The sequence below is a fragment of the Carettochelys insculpta genome, chromosome 6, assembly GCF_033958435.1.
Source record: "Carettochelys insculpta isolate YL-2023 chromosome 6, ASM3395843v1, whole genome shotgun sequence".
NCBI classification, from domain to species: Eukaryota; Metazoa; Chordata; order Testudines; family Carettochelyidae; genus Carettochelys; species Carettochelys insculpta.
This window is the reverse complement of record NC_134142.1, coordinates 83,419,160-83,435,618: the sequence shown is the minus strand read 5'-3', so window position 1 is coordinate 83,435,618 and position 16,459 is coordinate 83,419,160. Positions and strand designations below refer to the sequence as shown.

Here is a 16,459-nt window from a genome sequence, read left to right as displayed (position 1 = left end):
TTTGAGAACATGAATAAAGAGGCTTGGGTGTTGCAGGACTAAAAACGTCTTGAGCTTTATGGGGAAAGCCAAAGAGTGCTGGGCTCACTTCTGACCTCCTTTACACCAGGGTAAATTCCACTGACTTCAGCGGGGTTACTTTGGCTTTACATCAGCATGAACGAGACCAAAACCAAGCTTTAACTCTGCTGTACAAATGAGTTTGTAAATCTGAGCTATCACTTGCTCATTATTTTTCATTCCAGTAAAATAGATTTTTGGAAATTCAGTCTGCAAAGCATCAGACTGAGACTGTTACACTCCCTGCAGATGGAAATGGAACTACTATAGATGCATACAATCCTACTTGCACTGCAATAAAGGCAAGCACAGCTCGCAGTCACAGGGGCAGTAGCATTTTAGCTATATTGAAAGCTCGCTAATGACTCAAATTGACTTTAACTAGCATTTCATCCTTTTCTTTTTCCAATAACTAAGACTGACCCCCTTGATTTCTTCACTCACTGTCACCAATTACCAGTGCTGCCTTCTAAAAGTCTCAATCTGTTTTCCTCAAGGTGCCAACTCACTTTTTTTCTCTGTCGCTGGACTGGTCCAAACCACAAACAAAAGTCTGCAACTTTAAAACATTAACTAATCCTATTCATGGACAATATAAACTGGATTCAAGACACAGAGCCCAGAAAGTGCAAAAGAAGCAATATCTGTGGTTTATTAAGAATTAAGTATATTACAAAGCTCTTCGTAAGCTAAAAATGAGCCTGCCCGGTTTCCCTTGTGATAATGCTGATGTCAATAATACCTCATGGGATTTGAGTTGTCCTGTACATTAAAATAATTGCATTCTCCTGAAAAGAAAAATCAAACCAATGTGACACCCTGATTTTCCAGTTTCAGATCCTTCTGCTTTTTAACAAGCTTTGTAATGGAAATATAATACTACAAATGTTGTTTTCAAAGAAGCTTGTTTTAACTATTTAAAGTCTAACAAGGTCTGAAGTCTAAAAGCCCAACCAACCTAAGACACAAAAGGGGCACAGAGCCAGATTTTCAAAGGTATTTAAGACAAAAATCCTGAAAGGTATTTAGGTTCCTAATGCCTACTAAAACTAACAGGAACTAGGTGCCTACATCTGGTAGGTAGGCCCAAGTGCCTAAAGACGTAGATAGGTGCCTTTTGACTCTGCGTGGATACAAGTTTTTTTTCCCCTTCCTTCTTCAGTGAGTGTTGTATATTGCAAGGGACCAAATTTTGAAAGTACCTGAAGTTGCACTCGGGAGCCTCCTGGGCATTTCAAAGGCACCTGGGTGCCTAACTCCCACTGAGGCACCTATCTGCCCTGTGCAAGTGTTAAAGTCCTCGCCCACACATGCAGTCTTGCTTCAGGCAAACTCCTTTCATAATTTTTGCCTGAAAAAGGTTCTGAGAAAAACTGAGGATGGAATTCACCATTTGGGCCCTGTCCTGCAAATGGACCCAAAAGTGTTGATCCCTGCTTGTGTGCATAGTTCAACGGGGCATCACCGGGGTCAGCATGGGAACTCAGGTGCACCCACACAGAACTGATCGTAGGACAGGGACCATAGTCATGAGGGTTTGCATTCAGCGGATTACTTTGCCAGTCACTAAAGAGAACATTTTAGTGAACCTTTCTTGGCAACTTCCAGCCCAACTAACCTGGGTCTGTATTAAAATAAGAGCCATAGGGTGCAATTTAGTATTTTAAAACAATCATGTTATGAAAAAATTAGCTCTTCTGTGGAATCAGAGGCATGTACGATTTTGGACTAAAGAGAATGGTGAAAGGGAGACAGCCCAAAGGACAGCAAACAATTTCACAGTTATCTAGCTTGAAAGCATTTGAACAAAGAACACGTGGGTAATCTTCAGCACACCTTGCTATCATTAACGCCATTCTACAGATGGGAAATTTAAGCTAAGTGAACACTGTCACTTTACTGCACTTCAAAGATGTGAAACCTCCCTCCCCCCAGCACCGAGCACAGCAAGTTACAGTCCTGTAAAGCGGCAGGGTAAATGGGCTCCCAGCACTGCTAGTTATTCTCCCTGAATGCCTACCCAGCACTCCTGCTGTGGAGGCACTTTCACTTTAAAGTCCTGCCAAGACAGCACGGGCATGACTGTGCTTTTGGGAGTGCAGGCAAACCAGACAGGTTACACGCCTCGCCCGAGGCCAAAGGCAGAATCAGAACTCAAATTCCTCACTTGTAGGTGCCTACTTTTAAAGCACACCTCCTCAAAAGTAAATGAGTGGGTTTGACTGATAAAAGGCCATGCCATTTTCTTCCACAGAGAAACTGCATATTGTAGTAATTCTCAGTTCTCCCGGAGGCAGTCATGTGTAATAGCATTCCCTTGTGGCTTGTGTGATGAACATTTGGCAACTGAACAAGAGCAGTTGTTAATCAGTGGTAGTTTCTACACAAAGCACTTAAACACGATTAGCTTCAATGAGACTTAAGCATGTACTTGAGGTTAAGCAAAGGCTTAAGAGCTTTGCAGGATCAGGGCCTAAATGACAGATTGTGGGATATGAATTGCAGTAGAGAAAACTCTTCCCAGGGAACCTTCTCCTATTTCAGCTAACTGCCAGAGTGACACAAGAAGACAGTAAGAGAGATCCTACTTCTTGTGACTTCTGTTGGTGAAGAAGCATGTTTGTTTCTCATTGCACTCCTGAAGTGCTTCATTGCGTCATACTTTCTGGGGCTCCCAGTGCAAATGGCCCTCAACTAATGAGCCAATCTCTCAACTACACGTAATTTGTTACACTTGCAGTTAGGCCTGGATTGAGTACCTGGTTTCTCATGTTCACCAAGAGGTAAGGAACAATGAATGACACAACACAGAGCTCACTTTGGTCATGATGGGGCTTGAATTGTCGCTTTTACAAGATTAATAGGCAATCCAATCATCCTCTTTCATCGCCACCAAAGCTAAATGATGAAGACAGCTTTGCTCAAAAGCTGTGCAACATTTGCAGCACAGGAGTTGCAATCTCCATTACAAAGCAGTAATTCTGTAGTAGAGACTTTATATAGGCAGAGAAATGTCTTTTAGCTTCATGTATTTTTTTAACCTAAATGGCAAAAAAAAAAAAAAAGGAGTCAGGCTTTCCTTGGTCAGAGAAGAATACCTGCAACTATATTTAAGGCTGCAATGGCACCAGAGGATAGATAAAACTAATGTCTATGTCAAAATATACAGCACTATCTGTGTGCCAATAGCATGCCATACTAAAAACAGCTGAGTTTCTAGCAGTTGAACCTCTCTAATCCAGAACTTTCTCATCCAGCAAAATCCATAATTCAGCATGATTTCAGTTAGCTGGATGACCATTTATCATGGGTGTGGCCAAGTTTCCCGTGGTCCCATAAAGTTTATTTACAGACAGCAGTCCTGGATCTCAGTGTCACATGCTGTTATTTAGCTCTAATTTACCCCTAAATGTCTTCTAAGAGCCCAGTAAGCAGTGGAAGTGTTGGTAATGCTGCCAGAAAACACTGACCTCCTGTGGTCCAGCAACTTCTCTAGTTCGGCACCAGTCAGGTCCTCTAGTCCAGCACCCTCAAAGTACAACCTGTATAGTTATATCAATGCTCTGATGCCTACAGGATTTCTCTTCTGCTGTTGCTATTACTCACTTTGGTTCACCGTCATTTCAACGATCCATGCTAAAAAGGAACTTTTTCTTCTGTTTGGATAGCAGCCAGTCACCCTTATCCAACTCCTGATTTATTACAGAAACTTTTACCTGCTCCCATGATAAAGGCTTACTTGGTATTTTTGTGAGCACTGCAGCACATGTGAAATCAAAACTAAAGTCAATCCAATATGAATAATACATCTGCACACACACAGTAGAGGCTAAGAACAAATGGGAACAATGTAATTCTTATGCCGAAGGACTACCATGACACTGTGTGGCTTGTGGAAAGCTGCTCGAGCAATCACGGAAAATATCGCAGGATTTAAATTGATCAAATGCATACAACAGAAATCACGGGCCATTCTGTACAAGCTATTGCTCTATATTTAATGCTCTCCTTGTGTCAAGTTTTTACCAGGTGTCCTAGACAGTGTGAGACTGCAAAAGAGATCAGAAATTCATCCAAAAATATATTGCAGTGCCTCCTTCTGCTTGTATTATTCAGTTTTGTGGAACAGGTTTCTGGAGGACAGTCTTAATTTTTATGCAAATTGTGATTTCTTTTTACGTTTAGAAAGTAAATTTTTGTTTCACTCAATGATTAAAAAATGTTTCCTTAGAAATCTATTTAAATGGCATACCCTGCAAAACCCTGTGCTGCTGAGGAAAAAAACTCCTAATTGAGAGCGGTTTAAAAAACAACAACAACAAAAAAACTACAAAAACAATGTTGTGCAGCTTCTAAGATTTGTGAAAACCCTATTTACTAGGTCAATTCTGATGTTTAGAGATTCAGAGCCACATTTGTCACCCTTATTCACATGCCTGGTTCCACTGATGTTGCTATTTGTATGCCTACAAATAAACCATACATATTCCAAACCTTCCTATTCTATTTTAACCTACTCTAGAATCTGACACGTTATACTGCAACTTAGGAATTCACTAAATTCCATCTTTACCACTGAATTCACAGAGCCCAATTCACTGCTTTGGTAGTCAGAATTATGCCACTGACTTCAATGGAATTGGATTGGCTTACCTCAGTAGTGAATTTGACCCAGATCTTCAATAATCATTAGTTATCAAATAGGAAAAAGAAATCAGAGGGGTTTTGGCTGGTTGGTTTTTACACTGAAGCTAAAACTGAGTGACAAACATATAATAGTGCAAGAGTTAAAGCGTAGACTATATGGGCACATGTTTGAGAAGGCTAGGGTAACATGTACATACAGTCTAATATTAGGACATCCTGCACTCCCAACAGGAATTCCACATGAAACCCCCCAGCAGTAAGATTATAATAGATAGAAAGATTTGAAGACTGGGCAGGAAAAAGATTTTCCCAAATCTACTCTTGAGTTGCAAGGTAATTAATCCATTTAACACTGGCCAGGAGTTATTTGGAGTGAGGAACGGGAGAAGAGTGGAGAAGGAGGAGAAGTCAAGGGACTGCTCACTGCTTAAAAGTACCTCACTGAAACAGGGGCCTGAATGGGCACGTGTTATGATCATGAGGATTAGCCAGCAGCCTGGGGGGAAGAAGCCATAACAGCATGGTTATTCACCCATGGTCTATTCACTATTCTCATGAGCCTCCCCATATGGGATGAAGTTGCAGTGCTCCCAAAAGATGAAACTCCCTTATAACTTTTAGTCCAATGATTAATGCACTCACCTGGGATGTGGGAGACCCAGGTTCCATTTCCTCCTTGGCCTGAGGAGGAGAAACGATTTGAATGCAGAAATCCACTGCTCAGCAGAGTGCTGAACTATGGGATAATCTGACATGGGACGCCCTCAGTCTTTCCTACTGAAGCTGTTCTTCTCTGGCTAAGTTACACTTCACTTAAGCTGCAGATGGGTCTCTGGGTCTCCTACCTCCCAGCTTTGTACTGTAGCCAGCAGGCAACCATCATCTTCATTCTTTCTCTGGCTCAGTGATTAAGTATTTAGGCACCTAAGTCACTTTGCGGATCTGGGCAATGATCTATAACATGGAGTGGCAGGATGGGCCTCCAACTTGCATATACTCCCATGTAATTTCTTAGGCTTGATCTACATTAGACCTTACACGCAACTGCAGATATGCAATTATAGCTATGGCAACCTGTCACCCTCCTTTGTTCCTTGTGATAGGAGGAGCAAAAGGGGTCGCCCGCCAACCCCAGAGAGATTGATTTTTGTGTGCCTTTACCCTTAACGGGTCGATCATCCAGTATGTATAGACAAGTCCTTAGTCACTGTATCTCCTGAAGCTCTTTCATTAAGCCTTGCTCATATTACTGTGGGAGAACAAGAGGGTAGAAGTGGTGGCAGGGTGCTACAGTATATTATGAGCTCATGGATTACAAGTGGGAAGCTTGAAGACGAGAGCTTCGTGGGTATTCTTGGTGCCAGTCCTCTGTCTTGGAAGATGACAGCCAGTGCCATGCTACAGGCAGAGAGACCACAACAGAGAGATGAAGAGACTTTCTGGAAGCCCTAGGGGAAGCCAGTGTCGGACCATGGATCCCTGACTCTCTGGTCTGTGCTCACTCCTGAGGCATAAATGTTGTTCATGATTCACATTCATCCCCTTACAAAGGCTCAGCAATCTTAGGTCAGTTATTATAGAGTGTTTCATGCAGCATCTTTCCGAACACACTCAATTAAAAAGTTAACCATACCACTCCAATCCTTCTTCTTGAAAGACCATCTCCACCTCATCTCATTTATTTATCTTAGCTGCACTGAAATATTAAAAATGGAGTTCTCAATAGCCCTCACTAGTAACCAAATCAGCCCATGTTTAAGATTCTATCTCTACTTTCCACTGTAACTCATTCTTCATTTTAATTGCTGGGTCCACCTTTTCAAAGGCCTGTGTCATATCTTTGTCCTCCTAAGCAAAGGAATACCAGCAAACATATTGCTAGGCGTGACAATAAGTGTGTTCCAAAAGGACAGGAATGGGGAAGGATCACATCTTTATCTAGGAGAAACAAAAGACACAGCAAAGTAAAGGGAGAAAATGCCAGCTGCCGCTTCTGCTGCAATTGTGTGACTTAAGACACTCTTCTTGCTTTCCTCATCATCATGTGGAGTCCAAGTGTAGAAGATCCTTCTGTGAAGGAAAAGATTTCCTGTCAGTTAAGGGAAAAACAAGGAAATGGCAGGTGATCTACAGGTGAAAAATGTAAGTCTTGGGATGATGATGATGATGTCGTCTCCTCCACTGGATTGTAAAATCCTAATGAATTAATCACCATCAAACCCAGAACATTTTCTGTCATTTAGAGAAGTTGTTGCTGTGTACCTTTCAGGCATCTGATTTGTCTCTCATAACCCAAGTTTCACCTCACTTAATTACTTGCTTGCAAAATCAGACATAAAAAACACAAAAGTGTCATAGCACAATTTCACCGACAGATTGCATACTTTCGCGTTTTTAGCATAACATTACAAAAGAAATTGACTAGAATATAAATATGGCACTTACTTTTCAGCTTACAGTATATTCACCAGCATAAAGAAATCATCGTATGAAATTTCTGCTTTTTATGTAGCTAGTTGTAAAATTAGGTAAGCACACCTGAACCTCTTTAATCCAGCAACCCCAGGAAATAAATCATGCCAGATTATGGCATTCTCTGGACCATGGAGGGTGCTGGGGGTAGGGATGTGAGGTCTGGAAGGGAGTGGGGGGAGGTAGTGGGTGGGGTCAGGTCATTAGGAGGATAAGGGTGGGCAGTCCTAGGGGCACACACAACTCTGTGCCCCCTCCTGCTCTCAGGCACCGCCCCCCACCAATTGTGAGAGTAGAGGGGGAAAAACCTCCAGCGCTTCACTGCACTACCATTCCCCTTCTCTGCAGGAGAGGAAAGGGAGGGGCAGCACGCAGGGCCGCTTCCTCCTTCCATGGCCAGGTCCAAACCACTGGTGTCCCTTTACAGAGGTTGAAGTCTTTCTAGCTGAGCTGATGCACCCCTGGTGGGGAACCACTGATGTAGAGGCAATAGTATTGGGGAAAGGTGCTGAACTGACAACCCTAGACTGAAGAACAGGAAGAGCATATTTAATATGCTGACAGAGGGCATGGCTGATACCTGTCTGGGGGCAATGTTCCTTCTGAATATTTTCCATCCATGCGCAGAACAAATGTTATGTGCACTGAGACATGTGGAGATGCACACCACGAGTACAAACGCATACTGCTGGCTGTGGGCACTGTGGGTGCTCTAATAATCAACTGGGTGGCATTTAAATCTCTCCTGGTGGCCACCCAACCACTCAGGCTACAGGGAACACTGCAAGCCACTACTGGGTAACAGCCTACTACTGCCACCAGCTAAGGCAGTTACTCCTTTGGCTCTAGTAAACATCTGACCCTCAAGGTTCCAAGATCAAGCCCCACAGGGGTAGGTCATGACTAAAGGTGAACACCACCACAAGCCAACTGTTCACCTATGGTATGTCTCAACAGGATTCTGGCTGACCATGTCACAGATGATAAAATACCATCCATTCAACCCTTGGGCATTCTGTGAAGATTGCAAATAAGGGGAGTAGTTAGTGCCAGTCAAAGTGGTGCCAAATTTGTGAGGTGGACAGCTGTCTACAGGAGAAGTGGATCGAGATTCTTTAACTCATCACACAGTCCAAAGAATAGTCATTAGCTGGTAACAAACAATAATCCTATTCCCTGCTACCCCTGGCTGTCTATCGTAACATTTTCAACTCATCAAAAGTGAAGTGAGCAAGACCCCAAGCTTGGGATCTAATCATTGACCTTCCCCCAGCTGGGGGTGGGCAAAAAATTGGAGGTCTTGTCCAGCTCAAACTTTGAGCACATTGTGAGCAGCAACAACGTGAAAGGTAATTTCCAGATGGTAAGTGTTTCCACCTTTCTCAGCCCTTCTAAGGATTTAAAGAACACATTCAAGTCCACACTAAGGGGGAAGCGCCTACAAGATACACAGATTTTAACACTATAGTTCCCCTTTAGTCCCTGGAGTAGTAATTCTTCTGTGGAGCCACTGTGCAGCCTTGAATTTTCTTCTCATCTCAAAATGGTATAGCAAGAATCCAAACATTACATACATATTAATAAGAATGATACCTACAATGGCACTAGCGACAGTGAGTTACAAAGGCAATCAATCCTCATGCTTCAGAGCCCAATTCAGTGTTCAGAAAGAAATTCCCTTTCCATAAAACCCTTGAAACTTACTGCAGCATGAAGTAAATAGGTGGCATCTACCATTAGTTTTGGTAACACTTATTGATACTCCATTAGCAATCATGATTATTTTCTATTATTAATTTTAGCCACAGTTACATAAGGAGAGAGAGATATAGATGTTTCTGAAGCATCTGGAACTATCTGCTGGTGGGAAAGAGGACGAGGTAGATATCTGGCCTGATCCAGTGTGTAGAAAATTCTTTCCATTCCCTATTCACATGCCATCACTCTTTTTAGTCCCCATCTTCTAACCTATACTGATGGGAACGGAATCCCTCTGCAGCTCCCACAAATGGCATTCTACTCCTCAGAGGGCTTCCCGCTGGATAAAACACGAAGCTCCTTTTGCATCTGAGCAGTCAGAGTGCATTGCTGCAGCCCAGACCCTACCAGAGTGCAAAGACTGTGCTTTCCTTTCACTTAAATTCATGGCTAGTGGCTTCACCCCTGCACAGAAAGGCGCTTAACTGAGAAAGTCAAAACACATCTCAGCCAAAGGAGAGCAGAGCAGGGAAACTAGCTCCATAAATTAAGGCAAGTAAAAGTGTATCCTAGGAACAAGAGCGAGCTCAGGCAGACAAGGCGAGCCATGCCCTGCACAGAAAGCAAATCCCCAGTACTGGTCCCCTTCATGCCAGGCCACGTGAAGTGTTTATGAGCAAGTTGGAAATGGTGAGGCCCTGGAAAAATAACTGCGAAATAAACTTTACTCTTTGGTGGCATCAGTCCCGAAGAGAACAAAGTGTCTTTTGTGAAAGGTCCCCACCAGAAGCCTTCCAGAGTTTGAATGGTGTCCCTGGATGCCATTGGTATGAAACTCAAACCAAGTTCTTATTGTTCCCTGTTGCTTTTACTACTGAACATGGGGCTGAAAATCCAAATAGGTTCAAGAAAATGTAGCTAATCAACCACATCTGGGCTGCCCTTGTCCCATCACATGAATTAACTTTACTACTTAAGAAAATCTATTTGCATTACCAAGGGATGCAATATAAATTGGGGTAAGGTGATTAAACACGTTCTGGGAACAGATCACTCCCAGACTTTAGCAAGAGAAAAGAATAACTCCATTTTCCACGTTTAGCCTGAGACTTTTTTCAACCAAGTTGAAAAGTCTAAACTTGGGACCTTCAAAAGACCCATAAGGGGATAAGGTCCCCAAAATCCCACTGAAATTCAACAGCATTTGAGTGCTTAGCTAACGTAGGCCCTTGGATGGAAATTTTCAAAGGACCTTCAAACTGATTTCACCTACTTCGGGAGAAGGGAACATGGGGCAGTCACACTGCTGAGCTACATGGTGAGGAGTGAAACGTAAAAATCAAAACAAATGATCTTCCGCTTCTATTCAGAGCAGATGGCCGTTACTCCCAGTCAGTCAGTTCCCTGCCATCACTGGACTGGGGAGATCACTGGAAGAGCATAGGCCTTCCTATTGTTACCTGTGTTGTAAATTTAAGAGTCAGAAAATGAGAGGGAAATGAAAAATACCTGTAACGTCTCCACTGCAGCCAAAAAAGTTTTGTCTCAGCAGGGCCCGTTAGCTGAAGGTGGGTCCTTGTCATTGTACTGCCTGTTCCCACGGTAAGGCGAGGCAGCAGGGAAAGCATCAGCTCTGTAATCAAACAAACCAAAGATGGTGAAAGAGCTAAGAGAACGTGTACACAATACATCGAGGCAGGAATTCTCCACCACCCTCTGTGGCACAGATGACCTGCAGAAAATCCTCCTATTTGACACATAGCTGCACCTTTTAACTGGTGTACAAAGCTGTACAACACCAAGGCACATCCACAGTGCCTCATTTTCCTCACATTTACCTCAGAGTACAGTTAGGAGTAAATGTGACTGAAACCACAGAAGAGAGGCTGGCGTAATGTCAGGTCAGTATCAGACAACACCTACTCTTACTGCAGTGTCAACTCTGCAGAGACTGATCTTCTGGGGTTTGATTTAGCAAATCCAGTAGGGACACACTAAATAGAATACTGAGGACATCCCCGTTGACTCTGGTACTCCTCATAGTTGCAAGAAGTAATGAAAGTCAATGGGTGAGTTTCTCCTGTTGACTGCCTGCTGTGGGAACAGTGGAGAAAGTCAACCAAGATACATCAACTGCACCTACACGATTCTCATACTTGGGAGTTATGTATCTTAGGTTGACCTTCTCTCCTAGTGTTGATCAATACTTACATTCAAAACTTGTGCTCTTGCATGCTCTTAGGCATCTGGGTTGGCCAAGTGGTGGCACTACATTACCAAGTGGCACAGAACCACCCTTACAAAAATTGTGGGGAAAAAAACCCATATACAGCACGAAATGACAAATGAGGACTCAATTTCTGTTGTTAAAAACAAAGCCGAGGCAGTGTACTCCTTCTCTGCTTGCAGCAATGCAGATGGACTTTTTGAAATGTTTCACTGAAATGCAAAACTCACACAGTTTTCATGGTCATGCAGGTATTTGATTTACAGAGACCTGCAGCCTATTTTATTAGCGAATGGGTGGAATTTGTAAGATATGCTTTCCACCATTCTTCTTAAACACATGCTTCCCAAGCCACTTCTCCCTGCTAAATAACAGTCCCCTCTCCCCAAACCAAAGTCTCACACCCTCCTTCTGGGGCAGAGATGCTGAAAAACAACTCTCTCCCTAGCAGTTTCCTTCCATGAGAATCTTTAATAAACATGCAGAAGATTGTAAATCATTAAGATAGAGGGCCTGGGCAACAGGAAACGTAGAGACAAATATACAAAAATCTACACAGCAATCTGAAGGAAAATGATGCTGAGTAACATTCTTTCCGCCCACAGCTGCAAATCACTCGGCAAACATGAGTTAAATCCACACCTCCTTGCATCTTCACAGCCTCATGGGAGGGGAATTAAATTCTCTACGGTTTTGTCTATGCTCATCGCCCTGCGGCTACATGTAGGGCGGGGTAAATGTCATTTGTCAGCACTTTTGCCAAACAAAATACTTTCACCTCTATGACTGGGGTTCCCATTGTTTAGGAGACCACTGGATTTTTACACTGCCTCTTGCCCTCGCAAAATTTGTATCTTTTGGGTAACGTGAGGGGGTTTAAGAGCCTGTGAACAACAAGTTTTGTCACTCAATTGCCATTGTAGACAAATCCTCACAGCACTGCCCCCCTACAGTCCCCCTCACTCAGCTTACATATTAGAAGCCCCCTCCCCCCATGCACAATTAAAGTCTGAGAGCATGCAGCTGCCCTGCAGCGATCTGTGGGTTCTCACATCTCAGGATACTCTATCTGGGTTAGGCACAGCACAATCTCTGAGAATTTCACAGATTCGGTAGCTTTCACAGATGCTCAGCCTGGCTTTCCAGCCACTTCTCACAAGTGTCAGTAAAAGGAAAGCTCAGATTGTTTTCCTAGGGTCGCTATGGAGTAATAACCATCTCCAGGGTAAATGTCCTTAGGAACTGTACTTTGAACAGTGCACCATAAATGACTATTACTCTTACCAACTAATACAAAAACAAGGCAATGAGATTAGACAGACCTGCCTGCTGACACGAATAGGCAAGAAGGGAAGTGTCGATACAGTGGAGGTGAGGGAAATCTTATTTCATTATGAAATTGGCAACACGCAACCCAGAAACTAGCATGCACACACCAACGAAGGGTTCTAACTACATCTATTAATCTCTCTACGGCTGCACTAATCTGTCATTCACACAAGACATTTGCTCATGGGGCAATGTTTTGAACTCTGCATCTAGACCCACGTACATTTCCCCGCTTAGGATATTCAGGGCTGGTCTATACTAGAAACTCACTAACTGGCATAACTGCATCTCTCAGCCATGTGAAAAATCCAGACGTAGCTACACCAACATAATCCCCACGGTAGACAGTGTTAGGTTGCTACTGACCTAGCTACTGCCTCTTGGGAAGGTGGGATACCTACTGTACCAAAGGGAGAAGTACTTCTGCTGGCGTGGGTAGTATCTACACTGAAGAACTAAAGTGGCACAGCTATAATTTTTATATTTGTAGACATGCCCTGACGAAAAGAAAAATTGGAACTAGTAAGACATGGCAGGCAGCAGCAGGGGACGTATCTGCAGCTAATCAGGGAGGACAGAGCTCACTTATACCCTTCTCCTTCCATTACATGAATACTGGCTGCAAGGGGAGGCAATTAGCAATCTTAAAACCAACTGCTAATCCATGCTGATGAATGCATTTATTTCCTTTGGCCCCTTGTTTCTGTGCTACTGAAAGGTACTAGACAGACAGCCCTAAAGACTGAAGCTTTATTTAGCCACAGAGCAGGTTGAAGCAAAAGCCACAGCATTGTATGCTTCCCCCACAACAAGTCATGAACAGTAGGGAACTTTGTTATGGAATGAGTGGCATGAATGTCAGTGTCTGTGATCTATCAGGTCCTTGGTCTCTGCTGAGATGGGCAGCAAGAGTTAACTAGTGCCATCTGTGGTACAGGTTGAACCTCTCTAGTCTGGCACTCTTTCATCTGGCAACATCCGTGGTCCTGCATGATTTTACTTAGCTGGATGACCACTTACCACAGGTGTGGCCAAGTTTCCTTTGGTCCCATAAAGTTTGTTTATAGCCCCCAGTCCTGGCTCTCAGTGTTCTGTGCTGTTGTTTAGCTGTAATTTACCCCTAAATGTCTTCTAAAAGCCCAGTAAGCAGAGGAAGTGTTAGTAATGCGCTAGACAATATTGACCTTCTGTGATCCAGCAAATTCTCTTATTTGGCACCAGTCAGGTCCCAAGGGCACCAAACTAAAGAGGTTCAACTTGTAGCAGTTTGTCTTCCGGCTACTCGTCCGTTGACGTCTTGACTGAGACTACAAAAAAATCATCTCACGCAGATTCAGTGAAAAAGCCATCCAAAGATCACAACTTTCAGTTGTTAGCAGCCCAGCTGAGAAAGGATCTATGTCTCCCAGCAGTACCGAAATCCTTCATGGGAAACAAGTCTCCCCTAGCACACCAATCTTTCTTGGGGTGCACACCCCAGAGCAATGCACAATAAACCAGGTGTTCTCAAAAAGCAGGGAGAACAGTTCCACCCATTCTGCCTCTTGGGTATTCCTGCTGCCAAACTGTCAACATATGCAAAAGCTCATGCGGTTGGCCCATCTGCTGAAGTCTTGCAAGAGCATTCCTCTTTGTGAGGGGAAAAAGGAATGGAGTCCTATTGCCTCATCTTGATTTGCTGAAATCTGTGCTAATAATTAGATAATTGATTGCAAGTGAACATGTATCTGTAAAGAAGAGAAGCCGGGAAAATAATGATAATACCTTTGCAATTGTGCTGGGCCTCAACAGTCATTAGTAAAACCTCAGAACAGTCCTATGAGAAAGGCGAGTATCACCATGCTCACTTCAGACAGGAGAAACAAAGCAAAGAGTGGTTAACTGATTTGTCAGGTCAATGGCAGATTTTGAAATTGAATCCAATAAGATAGACTTCCAGTCTTCTATTCTGACCATTAGTCCACATTCTCTCATTAATCCAGAAACTACCAATTTACTTAAAACCAGGAGACTTCTCGGACCACTTTAAGTGAGCATATGCTATACTGCACTAGCATTTTGTACAAGGAAGTGAATGTCATGCAGTATACACAGCTCAAATACAGCCTCTTTTGCATAAGGGTGTGTACATAGGTGTATGCAACTTGGTTTTGCTCTTTATATACAAAATGTCATTGCCATAAAAAAAAAGAGCTTGCTGCACTCTATCATGTATATGTACTGTACATATGTGTGTATATAGGATGGCAATTGCTTTTCCACACACCAGCAGTCTACATGCTAGAGAACCAGGTGTATACATTGCAGAATGAATCCCTGCTTAGACGACTCACTCTGAGAATCATACTGCATTTTAAGCATGGTCAACACGAGGCCCCTACCTGATTTTGAGATGATTCTCTTACTTAGGTAGCGTTTTTTTATTTTAATCTTGAGCTTTACATTGTTGATCGTATTTTTAAATGGTTGGCGCAGTTCTGTTGAGCAGCTTGACAAGGCATGCAGGTGCTTTACACATAAAATACTGCATGCATGACCGTGCCACGAGCAGCACCAACTAAAGAGGGGTGTTGGGCTGTCTTCCATTCGTCCCTGAAGCTTATGCTGAGAAGTTACGCTAAACAGTAGCAGAGTGGCTCAGTAAAGCAGTGGGAATCTCGGGAAGTCTGTTCCATTTTGTGAGACATGCTGAAAGTGTCCCCAGCGTACTCATCTTCCACAGTCTATTTTGCTGCCTATCCATCATTTGAAGGAGATGGACAGTGGGAGGATGAGGAAAACAACTCCCAGTTTATTCAAGACATCAATAGTGTGATGGCATCTACCCAAGCAGAGAAGCAGACAACTGCCGGGACAAATGCAGAAATAAGGAAAAACCAGTCTGCAACCAAAGGGGGGACAGTTTCTGAAACCAGCTGGATGGGCTCAGGGGGGAAGGGGCAAACTCAGCATGATTTACAGGCTGGAATTAGGGATGTTAATGGTTGACTGGTAAGCCTGATTCTAAACGAATGAGGCTTACCCGTTACGGTTAACTAGTAGGGGCTGGAGAAGTCCCATGCCCACCACGGGCAAGGACTTGCTCTAGATCCATGAGGCCATCACAGGTGCTCAAGTCTGGCTGGAGCAGTCCCCGGTTGCAATGGCTGGAAGTGGGGGGAGGGTGACTGGACAGGCTGCTCCAGCCTCTGCTGCAAGCAGGGGTTGTTCCAGTGGAGTGACCCCCGCCTCTGGCAGCCATTTAAACTGGTCAACCAATTAAATGGGTGTTTATAACCCTAGTGGGAAGGAGGGTCATCCTGGAGTGAATGATACCCTCATTTAAAGGGGCTTGGGGAAAATACCTTTTGGGGGTTCCTGAAAAGTCAGAACTCAACTCCCAGAGAGAGGCCACAGAAGACAGCTCAGAGCCGAAACCACCATTCTCTAGCAGGGACACCAGAGACAGGAGGTAACCAGTGATCTCATAAGGCTTTTGGCTAAAGTGTCATATTCAAGCGTGCACCCAATAAATCTACGTGATCCATTCCATCTGCCTCTGATTAGACCTGGCTGACATTAGTTAACCTCTTCAATTCCATCAGCTCTGTCCTCCTCCTGGAGTTGGGGCACTTGCAGCTGGAGAGAAGATGAGCAACAGCCCCTCCAACAGTTCAAACCTCTGCTCCCTAGTTGGCAGCACGCTCAGTCCCCAGAGGAGGGAAATGCCTCATACCAAAGAGATCCTGTCTAGCCAACATGGGGAGAAGTTTCAAACACAGATATCGGACATGGAGGTGATCTAACTGCTGATCTAATTCAACCTATCACATGTACAGGATTGCTCCGTACTTTCCCCCTTACTTTAAGGAAGTAGGCAGGTCTTCATCCCTATTCTCAGAGGTGAAAGGAAGGTGGTGTGCCCTGGGGCACTCTCCCAGAGCAGCAGACTTCCAGCCAAGCCCCTGGCACTCTCCTGTAGGCTGCCACACTAAGCAGCAGGCAGCCAAGCAGGTTAAAGGAGCTAGCTGGGGACATGACCCCACC

At 43.8% G+C, this 16,459-nt stretch overlaps 1 protein-coding gene across 2 annotated transcripts in view; it reads right to left on the bottom strand.

Annotated features, from left to right (window-relative positions):
- Positions 1–687: 687 nt before the first annotated feature.
- Positions 688–16,459, bottom strand: part of TRIM44 (tripartite motif containing 44) — a 119,959-nt gene continuing 104,187 nt past the window's right edge. Inside the window, exons 5-7 of one of the 2 annotated variants that reach the window (XR_012646003.1) lie at positions 10,387–10,510; positions 5,350–6,777; positions 688–3,101 (exon numbers count right to left, since the gene is read on the bottom strand). Coding sequence is in view for 1 of the 2 variants with exons in the window: in XM_074997501.1 (XP_074853602.1) it covers positions 10,423–10,510 (88 nt within the window). In the remaining variant the exon portion in view is untranslated. Of the gene's footprint in view, positions 6,778–10,386; positions 10,511–16,459 lie in introns of both variants that reach the window. The other variant, XM_074997501.1, reaches the window with a different exon arrangement.